Source organism: Biomphalaria glabrata, chromosome 18, assembly GCF_947242115.1.
Source record: "Biomphalaria glabrata chromosome 18, xgBioGlab47.1, whole genome shotgun sequence".
Taxonomy (NCBI): domain Eukaryota; kingdom Metazoa; phylum Mollusca; class Gastropoda; family Planorbidae; genus Biomphalaria; species Biomphalaria glabrata.
The window spans coordinates 19,946,542-19,959,523 of record NC_074728.1 but is presented as its reverse complement, the minus strand read 5'-3'; the positions used below and the strand labels follow the sequence as shown (position 1 = coordinate 19,959,523).

At 35.3% G+C, this 12,982-nt stretch overlaps 1 protein-coding gene across 6 annotated transcripts in view; it reads left to right on the top strand.

The window, feature by feature from the left end:
• Window positions 1-267: 267 nt before the first annotated feature.
• LOC106065080 (uncharacterized) overlaps window positions 268-12,982 on the top strand; it is a 25,745-nt gene continuing 13,030 nt past the window's right edge. The window contains exons 1-4 of one of the 6 annotated variants that reach the window (XM_056017037.1): window positions 6,026-6,748; window positions 9,112-9,248; window positions 9,757-9,836; window positions 12,501-12,603. In XM_056017037.1, coding sequence (XP_055873012.1) covers window positions 9,784-9,836; window positions 12,501-12,603 — 156 coding nt within the window. In that variant the 5' untranslated portion in view covers window positions 6,026-6,748; window positions 9,112-9,248; window positions 9,757-9,783. Of the gene's footprint in view, window positions 369-6,025; window positions 6,749-7,232; window positions 7,308-9,111; window positions 9,249-9,756; window positions 9,837-12,500; window positions 12,604-12,982 lie in introns of those variants that run through there. The other 5 variants (XM_056017036.1, XM_056017039.1, XM_056017041.1 and 2 more) reach the window with 5 other exon arrangements.

Here is a 12,982-nt window from a genome sequence, read left to right as displayed (position 1 = left end):
CAGGTACCCATTACAAAAGCTGGGTGGACTCAGAGGCGCCGAAAGATCCCAAAATTAAAAATCGCAGTCTTCACCAGGATTCGATCCCGGGCCGCTCAGCCATTGCGCCTCCATATCAACTCATATTCGTGACATATGTCAGAGAGAACATTTTAGAACCACTGTTGGAGGAGACCAGTCTTTACATAAATAAAACAGTGAAGTGAATACTTGCTAAAGGGAAGAAAAGCTATGTACTGTTAGTAAGTAAAACACTGTATATTAAGTGCATTAGAATGTTTATTGCTCTATTAACGTATACTGTGCATGGTACGTTTTAAGTGATTTCTACACTGGATTTATTGTAGGCCTACATTCAAACCAGGAAGGTGAATTCTTATTTTAATCAATAAATCAAAATGTTTATATGTTAGCTAGAGAAGGAGTTCCTTTCCTTGAAAGAATAGTATCACCTATTATTTGATTGTCTACAAGTTGTAAAGATTTTTTTAATAAATGTTTAACATGTTGATGTCACTTAAGAGTTTTAGATAATTTACTTCCTTGTTTAAACCTCCCGCGGGACGACGGGGGATGGGAGCGGGCAGGGTAGAAGCCTATGGCACCATAGTGCTTAAGTATAGAACCATGGATTAATGAAATACATAAACAGAAAAACTATGCTGATATTCATTGGCTGCCTAAAGCAATCTTTTCATTAGATAGTAATCGATGACATTTAATCGAATGTCGGAGATATTGAATCTGTGCACCATACTTGCCTGATAAAGATTTATATTTAATTTATTGTTTGAATGAGAAACACACACACACACAAACACTTATTATCAGTGTTTGGGATATTTTAAAGTAATCAATAACTTCTTAGAGCTTAGATTTTTTTATCATTAAAATTACACAACAAATTATTGTCGATAATAAAACTTATGTGACGTCTTGTCCAAAAATAATTCGGAAGTGCGATCTCAAACAATCATGTGACTTAAATTTATGTTTTTTATTACGTATCTATGGTCCGTTTGTCGTGATATAATGAAGTCAGGATAGATATTTCAAACGATTACGTAACATCCACATGGCATTTTTAAAACACTTACGGAACAACTTATTTTTGAACACAAGTTTAAGCAAGAAAATTAAATGTTATATAAGTTAGAAGAATAATACTAACATTCGTTTGAACGACCATTTGTGACGGAACGTCATTCGCTCACATATAAATTATCATTCACGTCAACGACATTTATTGCATTAATTTATTTTCTCCCTTTTTAATACGAGAAATTATTCTTATGTTATTTTATTCCCCCAGCTTTACCTAGAACGTAACCAAAATTGAATTTAAACACCTTGCCAAACATCATCTTCCAGTAAGTCCAGAAACACGTAGAGACTTGCCATTGCCGCCCCCCCCCTCCCCGCTCGGTCATCACAGTGAGAAAATGTTACCTTACCTCTCCTCATGTCCCTCTCAGCTAAGGGGAAGAAAAGGTGGACACAAAAGTGGACATCAAAAGGACCCAATTTGTATTTCACTACCCTGTTTGGGTTAAAGGTCAGTAATCGTTTTCTTTTCATCAGAAAATCTTATAATTGGTATAGATACCTGTATGCCCTTTTTATATAACACAAATTAAAGTTTACAAACCCAAAAATTAAGTTAATTTAATGGGGTCAAATCAACGATGGTATTGTCAATCAGGAGCGAAATGGTTAATCTTCGCAGGTCACCCCTTTCTGTGTGTCTCTCTACCCCACCCCCCTCCTCTCTCCCCTTCTAATAATTGCGCCTTTTCTGGAGGGAAATTTTCCAAATCTCACCTCTCTCTCACTCTACCTCCACCAACCTCCTGGCATCACTAAACCCCGTGGTCAGAGATCTATAGTCATTTCACTCAGGGCCCTTTCCAGTGGCCGGACGTGTCTTTTCTCTCCAGATTCTACATTTTCCATTTTTCTATCGGAGTTTAGTAGTGTATAACATAGCAGAGTGCTTGAGAACCACTTTACTTAGTTGTAATTGATTGTATGCGTTTAGTTATTTTTTTTTTTATTATGTGTATTTCTAAATTTCCTGGACTTGTGTAAGTAGGTTATATTAATGTCATCATATAATCTTTATTTATTTACCCAGTAATGTATATCCGAGCGGGTAAACATAGTATCATCTTGCTCAACACATCGACTTGATGAGACTAGTGACTTGAAATTTGTAAAATATTTTAAGTAATTTTATCTAGATATGGAATAAACATTAATATACCTCATCGACAAATGTATTATTTGTACAAATTAAATCTAATGTAGTTATACAGATTAAATCCAGACTAGAATTTGTGTTAATTTTTCAGACATATATTTAGCTAATTAGCACTTAATAATTTATCTCTCACAAATTATCCCTCACCACATACCTTCTACGCATAAATGGCCTTCTGTTTTTCCTTGCGATGGAATTATTCTAACATTTAGCACATTTTACCTTAGATTATTTGTTTGGCTTCAATATTTTCTCAAAATCTCATTTCAGTAAGAAAGTATTTTTATGTAAATATTGAATTCCATTACAAGGAATTCTTGTAACCTTAATTGTATTACCATCCTTACATTTTTGATTGTATCTGTATCGGATGAGACGTTCACAGCATATCACCTTAATCAACATGTTATTTTTCTAAATTTGTCTTCATCCCACGAGTGTATGTAATGTTAGTAATTATTATTCGCTCTGACTAGTGAACCACCTCTAATAACAATCTTCCTTATTATTTTGTTATCTCTCCTGATAGCAATCTTTTTTTTATCTTGTTAAATCCCCTGATAGCATTTTTTATAAAAAAGTTATCTCCCCTGACTTCATTTTTTTAAAAATAAAATTTGTTATCTCTCCTAATAGCGACCTTTATTATTGACTTTTAGCTCCCTTAGCTCCGTTTAACTATCAAACAATGTAGATTATATGTTATATTTTTTTTTATTTGTGATGTTATGCATAGGCTTATCAGATCCATTCTGTCCTTCCAAGAAGAGTATCTACATCCCAGCAGCGTCTTTAAAGCTAACATGCTTATTGTGTATAGTCGCAACCTATATCTTCTTTTAATTCTTTATGTGATCAGAGTTTCTGCTCAAGAGCTCTTCACAAATCAAACAACCCAGCGTGAGAAGTCGTCATTGACTTAGTAATCTCAGCCAAAGCCCGTCACTGGCTTCTGCAACCAATAGCCGCAGTTGATCTTTGCCTCCACCACAGCTGAACTGCCGATGGCCTAGTTCTGCTACACTTGCAGACAGCCTCAACAATCAGACACGCCAGTCTACCCACGGCACCACCTGGCTCAAAAGATACGTTTCGTGCCTGATAACACTCGGACCACTTGCCTATAACATCTAATGATGATATAAGCCAAAACTCAATTGGTACATCCTTCCATCATACAATCCTACCTGTATGCTTCGTAACCTCTTCCTTACATTTGGTAAATAAATATCTATTCATTGTAAATTATGTTCAACTCTTTGTTGTTTGCCTATAGCAAGATCTGTGAAGTGAAGTCTCCTATAGATAATTCCCTAGACAAAAGACAGCAACACACACACACAAGCTCTCCGCTTGTCACACATATTATGGAAACCTATCAGTACTTTCGTATTTTGTACGCCCTTTAACCAAAGACACCATTTATTTGCTTCTTTGCCCCCCTCCCTTCAAACGAATTCATTCACACATGTATCACACTTTGATAAAACTAAATCTTAGTACAGACGCACTTCCACTGGAGGATACGGGGGGGGGGTAGGTGCGATCTCACTCGGACGAATTTTAGTAAAGAAATGACCCATTTGTATACGAATTTAGTAGTTTATGATAATAATATATACTAATTATTAATAAGTCAACCTGGTTTTAGATTATTTCGCCCCCCCCCCCCCAGGTATGCTAGCCGATTTGGTGAGATGGGGAGGTGGCCAAGGCATCAATCCCGCCCCCCCAACCATAAGCTTTCGAGTGGGGGGGGGGGGGGCTGTCCAATTTATTTGTAGAAATCACAGCTTTAACTGAATCAATTAAATATCTAATATCTAATATATAATTAAAATTTGTTATTGATATTTTAACTGACTTTTTATATTATGCTTATGTCGTTCCCCTGTTAGCCGATTGGGGGGTGGGGGATGCGAATACACCGATTCGGTGAGGTGAGGGGGGGGGTCGATTGCTTCTACTGATCTTCCCACTGTAGCCCTCGGAATGGGGGGGGGGCTATCCTATTTTTATGGAGAAATCATAGTTTGTGAACAAAATTAGTTGAATATCTATAAAATATAAGGTACATATTGATGTTTTAGCCCCTTTGTATATTATGTCACACATAGACTCTGAACTCAAATTTTATCATTAGTAAATATAAAATGAAAAAGGGTTCTACCAGTTGGTAGGGGCGATATATGCAATTACCTTCCGCCCATTGGACAAACTAATACTTTTTTTCTTTTTGTATTTCAGTTAAGAAATTACAAAATTAAAAAAACTTTACGTTTTAAAACAGATTCGCCCCGCACCCCACTGGTAGAGCTTATAGCGCTCCCCCAGACCCTCTAGCTGTCAAGAGAAAGGACTCAGACGGATTTTTTTTTCCTCAAAGGTTGAGAAACAATGCATTTTTAAAAAATTCTAATATACAGGGTTTTGAAAAAAAAATGCACCACCCCACTCCAAAGTTCTAGATCCGCTTAAATGTCTTAATACTTTGCTTACGTCAAAAAATAAGTATAAAAGCTATATCGTAGATACATAAATTTGAAGTAGAGCTTTCCACTTGGTAAGTAGACCTTGGTTTTTGTAGTATTGATATAAGTTTAGATTGATTTCTCTAGCGGCCCACGAAAGGGGAAAATACACTATAAGTTTTGGGTAGTCTGTCTTTTCCGTCCCGTTCAGATCTCGTAAACTAGAAAATATAATGAAAATCCGACATCATATTTTTAATACCATTTAAAGTTCTAAGTTTATATATTATCTTATTAATACTTCATAAAGAAGATGATTACGTCCTAGGCGTGTTTCTTGGTCAATCTAGTCATGCATATTAACCAATGACTTAAATTCTGCCAAGTCACTGGTTTTCCTGGCTAGCTCAGGCAACCCATTCCATGCTCTAATAGCACTAGGGAAGAAGGAGTTTTTGTACAAATTTGTCCTAGCATATGGGACGAGGAATGTGCCTTTATCTTTGTGTCTTTCTGAGTATTTTATTAGGTTTTATTTTTGTGTTTGAAGGTTATGGTTCAGTGTTTATAATTGCTTCTTAACGTTTAAGTCTTCTATCCTGAAGGGTTTGTACATTTAGTAATTTTAATAAAGGTGTTACCTCAGTTATATTCATTGATACTAACGTCTACTAACTTAACTTCTCAATAAAACTTATAGTCTCACATTTATTTAACCTAACCCTAACCCTAACCCTAATTCGTAATCATTTTTAATATATACTTTATTGTAGCTTATTTAAGAACATAGGAAGGCTATACACTTTAAAGAACTTTTTTTTTATAATTAAAAAATAGAATATTATAATAAATATATTATTGCCTCAAACGAAATGGGGTTTTATGTTTTATAGCATCAAATCGTACACTCGTCAATAGCATACAACGTACATGTTTTTTTCTAAGATTAACAAACAAAATTCGCACTAGTAAAATTGTTAAAAATTACTTAGAATTATTTTTTTTTCAGCCTAGTTTTATAACTTTTAGACTTCGTATGTTAAATAACTTCTCAGAAGGTCTTACGTTTACCTGTATACCTTTATTGATTTAATACAGCCCGAGAAAAATAGGCCAAGCCACGTAGTCACTTAAATATATGTCTTACGTTGCTCGTGACGTCAATTAGATTAAAATGTGAACACTGCCAATACAGCAAAACAAATCATAACATGTAGATATAGCTACTTAGTTGTTTTCTTGGAAAAAATGCCTTGACTTGTATTCTTTTCTTGTAAAAATGCAATGAATTTAGGTTAAAGTCACTCTCTTATTAACCAGAGCTTAAGATACTAACGTCAACGGTTTCCTTTTTATGTTGCTACATCAGAATAAACTAAAAGCTGGTTTGACATAAATATTTATATAAGCAAAGATAAATACATCAATTGCTCAAATTTAAAACTCCATCAAGCTTATCTTGAGTAGCAATTAAGGAAACAATTACAATTTAAGATATTTTAGAAAAAAATAATAATAGATTAACTAGGAGTGCAGTATTCCTGTCGCTACGCAGTATTGTAGTCTTATTATGTAGTAAAATATTCCTGCATGTAACAGTAAAGACTTGTCTTCTATTCCTGGTATATGTACTTTAATTTTTTTGGTTACATTTCTCTCAAAGGCTTAGATTCTTTGGCATCCAGTGTCCAGCTTTCAAATCAAATTGAAGGATAGTGATCACTAGCGAAGCATACAGCTGTTATTTTACGCGATTGCGTCGGGGACGAAGAGACAGTAGACCGCATTCTTTGCGAATGTCGAGTTCTGCATGAAAGTCACGGATTTGAGAGAGAGAAAACTTGTTCGTGTGAGGCATTATTACTGTCCTTTAAGGGGGCAAGGCGACCTTACAACTCACTGCCCGCTTCCTCTAAGGGAGTAATTCTCAGCATGGTTTGTTACCAATGGGGTTTCTGATTCGGTATAGCTCTTCTAGATTTTCTAGTTTGATCATGGCAGCGGATGGCAAGTTTAGGTGGGTTTTCACCTTTTTTAAAAATTCTTTTGTTATGCATGACCATAGGTATTTAAATGAGTCAACTACCTTGGCGTCCCAAGCTGTCCCCACATAGATCTGTCAATGGCAAGGTCTGAATCCTCTGCCCACCTGGTGTCAACTGCTCTGAGCTCCTCCATGAAAGTGTTGAGCCAAGTTATACGAGGACGTCCCTGTTTGCACTTTCCTTGTATCGGTCTCCATGCCATTGCAACTCTTGGTATGAGTAGTTCAATTTATCAGAGAACATGTCCCGCAAATCTCTGTCACAACCTCACTAAGTGGTAGACTCCTAGTTCGGCGTAGCATTTCTTTGTTTTGAGACCCGATCACCCACTCGTAAAAAAAGAAATTGCGGTTGCACTTCTTCCATTTCCTAGCGGGGGTCCGAATCCTTGGCGCCCATTTTTTGTGTGTTTTCATAGACTTTCTAAGCTTCAGAAAGATGGTGTTTACATGACACTTCTTCTTTGGACAAGAGAGCAGTTAAAAGATTATGGAACGTACAGTTAATAACAAAATGTTGCGGGCATCCGAGGTACGAGTATCTGTTTTGGCAATGAGTTTAAACGTTTTAGGATCATCCTCGTGTTCAGCGAGACTTTCCATAGCCGGCTTGTATTGTTCACGCAAGGATCAACACAAAGACACTCGGGAGATTTTAAATGGGGGGGGGGGGAGAGAGAGAGTACGTTCTAGTTCTTTTTCATCTGAATCCAAACAAGGGATTGAACAAATACTAATTTAAAAAAAAAGTTATCTAAGGGAAGGAACCGCTAAGTACAGCCATTTATCTGAAATTACAGGGTTAACTGCACTACTTGCTCTATAAAATAAAAAAATAAGTACTAAATGATTAGCTAATTGGTTAATTTTTGGATTGATTTGTATATGAATAATTATGCAAAACTTCAGCCTTACCGGGAATGGGAAGTGGGAGAAAAAAACCTGTCAAAAAGTAATAAGGGGACTAAATATATATATATCCATATCTCTCATGAAGTAGTGTCTTTTATACCTTTTTAGGAAATCAAGCCAAATAATTAATCACTGACAATGAATTAACTTTAGTTATAAAATTTTTTAGTGATTGGTGTCTTGTCGGGTTTAATGAATATTTGTGCAAAGTTTCAACTTGATCCGAAATGAGAAATGAGAGAAAAAACATGTTCAAACTTTTAACCAGACAGAGTGAGTTAATATAAGCTTTGGAAAAATATCTTTAAATTGCATTTACACATTAACCAATGTGAATATTAACCAACACAAAAAGACATTGTTACCGATATTTCAATAAATTTTAAGCAAGTTAAGACTTTAAATGTTCTAAGAATGTATACAGTTTTAGGGGAACGCGTCTTAACAAGACAGACAAAGAGTACAATAGAGCCATTGAAAACCGGTCGGACTATTCTTACACCATTCAGTTGACGACTTATGGTTTGACACACAAAATAGTTCCGTGATATTTAACATGAACAGGAAAATCTGTCGAGGACAGGTCGAGGTGATCTGGCGTATCTGAGGTGAATGTGAAGGACGGGTTCAAATGTAGAAGTGGAGCGTAAGCAGAGGCGTGTTTCAGTAAGGTCGAAGATTTGTATTGATTTCAATTTTGTCTAAGTTACTTAAAATTAGTAAAATAACTCTTTAAGACCTTACGATCTATGGGGGCAGATGATGTTAAGGTCATCTGTTTCTGTGGCCCACGGTTAACGAGGGTGTCGTGTGGCCAGCATAACGACCTACCTCCTTTACTTTACCCAACTTATATCAGGTTCTCGCTTGAGCTTGAGCTGGGTGGGCTCAGAGGCGCCTAAGGATCCCAAAGTAAAAAAAAATCCCACTCTTTACCAGTATTCGAACCCGGGACTCTGTTCGGAAGCCAAGCGATCTACCACTTTCAGCAGAGGACTTTATAAATTCTGTCTAATCATTTTATCATTTTATTTGTGTTACTTTTATATCTCATTTTATGTTGAATCTAAGTATATGTAAATAAAAAACTATACTCAAGTCTTTGAACAAGGTTTGTTCAAGTTTATTTCATTAAGAGTTTTAATACATCTACATCGGTTTAGTTATAAACAACATTTATAACTACAAATTAACCGACCAAGCATCGACGTATGTCATTCTGATTATTGTATGGACCATATCTATTTCCTTCCCTTTAAAATATATCACCTAAAGCATTTAATATTTTGAAATAATACCACACATCCTATCCCAATGCCTCTAAAAATCTACAATATTGGTAACAAATCGATCTTAAAAGTGGTGTTTCACTATAATAAAACATGTTTGCTTATTATTGATATAGGATCTTCGATTTTTTGCAGGTACATTGTGGATGCAAATTCATGAGACGTTAAACAACATACCTGCAATTTTTTTTTAAAACTTTTGAAACTTATGAGAAACTGATTTTGCAAATTGATTTTTTAGAATAATGGTTTGCAACATGCAACAGCAGGAAGTAAGTTCACACTTGTCAATTTTATGTATAGTTTTTCTTCAAATACCGTAAAGTGTAATAGCTCTATATATTTCAAAACAAAATGCATGACTAAATGCATGACGTGTAGGACGTAATTAACTTCTTTTTTAAAGTTACGTCTGTATTATATAAGAAGAAAATACAATAGTCTTTGTTTCTGAATTTTAAAATATTCTCTCTCACTCTCTCACTCTCTCTCTCTCTCTCACTCTCTCTCTCTCACTCTCTCTCTCACTCTCTCTCTCACTCTCTCTCTCTCACTCTCTCTCTCACTCTCTCTCTCTCTCACTCTCTCTCTCACTCTCTCTCTCACTCTCTTTCTCTGTCTAATATATATATATATATAATACACGGAAGTTCAATAAACATGCATAAATAAATAAACAAATAAATAAATAAGTGTATATATATATAATGAATATTTGCATCTAGTACCTATAGAATATCTGTATGATTACAATGATGTTTTAAAACAAACATCTTCCAGTGATCCAAGGGAGCTTCAGTGTGGGCAATGAGTTCTGAAAACCGAAATGAAGACAAATTACAAAGCACTAAATATTGTCGGTTCGTATTTTTTAAATAGCTAATATTAACCCACTCCGTCTATTTGTCTGTCTGTCGGGTACAAATTTTGTACATTTTTTTCCCACTTTCTATATTCGGATGAAATTGAAATTTAAGCAATCATTTATTATATGAATCGATAAAAAATGGAACCAATTAGATAATCAATTAATTATACACATTTTTTTAAATACAGAAAAAAGGAGTTAAACATTGAAGTATTGAGAGATCTGAGTTGTTTTACCTTCACATTAGAAAACCTTTTTGTTTTTAAATGTTTTTTATATTTTGCTTGTTAATCTTTCCTTAGTTATTTTTCTTTTATAGTTATCATCATTTATTATATAATGTAAAATGTAAGGTCTAAGTATATATGTATGTTTGTATGAAGCCCTTTGTATGTATGTTTGTTTGTATTGTATATATGTTCCTTAGTGTGTTTATATGTGTGCATGTATGTATGTATGTATGTATGTATGTATTTATGTATTTATGTATTTATGTATGTATGTATGTATGTATGTATGTATGTATGTATGTATGTATGTATGTATGTATATCTGTTTTCATGTATGTATGTATGTATGCACGCAGCCTACTAAATCGGCTCATGCAACACATAGAATATGGTCTACTACCAGAAAGCCAGTGCGGCTTCAGAAAAGAGCGTGGTACCATTGACATGATCTTTGCAGCAAGGCAGCTTCAGGAAAAATGCCAAGAACAAAATGCTAACCTCTTCTCAATATACGTCGACCTAACAAAGGCATTCGACACTGTTAGCAGAGAAGGACTCTGGAAGATTATGTGTCAAAGCATAGCTGTCCAACGAAAATTCATAACCATGGTGAGACTATTTCATGATGGAATGAATGCTCGTGTCCAGGAACGTGGAGAACCATCAGAGCCCTCGATGTATCAAACGGGGTAAAACAAGGCTGTGTCCTAGCACCTACGCTGTTCAGTATCATGTTCTCCGTTATGCTGACAGATGCATTCACAGATAGAGAAAACATCGGGATAAATATGACAACCCAAGGTGGTTCAAAGCAAAATCAAAAACAAATTCAGCAGTAATCAGGGACTTGCTATTTGCTGACGACTGTGCCCTAAATGCCTGCTCTGAAAATGATCTGCAGAGCATTGTCAGTCACTTATCAAGAGCATGCTCAGACTTTGGTCTTACCATTAACTCAAATAAGACTGAAGTCTTATATTTGCCTGCTCCTGTGAAAGCCTGCTCGGATCCAAGCATCAAGATAAATGGACATGATATAAACTCAGTGGACAGATTCACATATCTTGGCAGCACACTCTCCAGAAACGAAAAGATTAATAATGAAATCGACTTGCGTATTGCCAAGGCCAGTGCATCCTATGGCAGACTGTCTAAAAATGTCTGGAACAGACGTGGTATCACCACAAATAAAAAGCTAGGGCTATATCGAGCCGTCATCACCCCTACATTGCTCTATGCCTCAGAAACGTGGACAGTGTATAGAAATTATGCAAAGAAACTGAATCACTTCCACATGACATGTCTAAGAAAAATACTGTATGTCAAATGGCAAGACAAAATACCAGATACTCAAGTCTTTCGAAGAGAGGGTCTGGAAAGCATCCATACAATCCTGATGCAGCCCCAGCTTCGATGGGCAGGACACGTCTGCAGAATGGAAGACCACCGCATCCCTAAACGACTCTTGTATGGCCAACTTAGCGAAGGAAAGCGCTCGCAAGGTGGTCAAAAAAAGCGATTTAGGAACACCCTCAAAGCTTCTCTGAAGGCGTTCAGCATAGACCCAGCCACCTGGGAGACAGAAGCACATGACAGAGCATCATGTCGTCGCGCTGTGAAAATTGGCGCACAGGTTGCTGAGGAAAAGAGAACAACGCTGGCAGGAGAAAAACGTCAGAGAAGAAAAGCAAGGCCCACGTCACTGCCCAGTGTGCAGCCGAACATTCCTGGCTCACATAGGTCTCACGAGCCACATGAGAAGACATAAAACCCCAGTGCAAAGCCCTCAGCCCCCTGGATGACAAAGTGGTCATCATCGAAACACGATGGACGAACTATATATATATATATATATATATATATATATATATATATATATATATATATATATATATATGTATGTATGTATGTATGTATGTATGTATGTATGTATGTATGTATGTATGTATGTATTTGTATATTTTATGTATGTTTATATGTATGCATATACTTACATATGTATGAATTTGGGCCTATGTTTGATAGTGTATGTATGTTCATAGAAATTTACATCATTCCAGCAATCTTGATGAAACTATGCATACATAAACCTTGAAACATTTTGCTAATGTGGGTATGTTTTTGTACCTAGAGCTACAGATTGATGTAACAATATTTAATTAACTTGCATATATGTGACCCTGCGGTACCAAGTCAAACAAAGGTGGTTTGGGCCACGATGCCTTCGTCAGCCACTGAACAAACATATCACAAACAAAGAATAGCATGCACAGCAGAAAACGTTTTATCTTATCTTATCTTATATAATACAGACGTTACTTCAAAAAAGAAGATGATTACGTCCTACGCGTCATGCATGTTTTTAGAGCCATGACAAAGGTTGTTTTTATGTTAAATATTTTTTATTATCTTTTTTGAAATTATAGATTCTGGCCAAAACTAGGAGTAAGCCTCTTTATAACTCTGTTGGCGCTAGGATTCTCCATTGCAGCTCTGTCTATTACTTTAAATATGAACCAAGATAACAAGGTATAAATGCAAATAAAAATACCTAAGTAATAATAATGAAAATGTTGAAGTAACAAAATGAAAACGATATGAACATGAAATCTATCGAATTGACAATGAAATAAAATATAACATTAGATATATGTTTTAATGAACTACAAAATTTCTGTTACGTAGCAGATTAGTGAATAAAAAAGATTTTTAGTGGTTATCAAGGTTTTATTTCAAAACTAAAATCTAATAAAATATCAAATCCAATTTGACCATTGCATGCATTGTGTTTCAAACGTATTGGCTTATGTGATAGCAAACCTTTTATTTTTATTTTTTTTTAATTAATTACTAACAAAGATCATTTTAAAAACATGATTTAAAGTTATTTGGTTTATAGGAAGGCTTA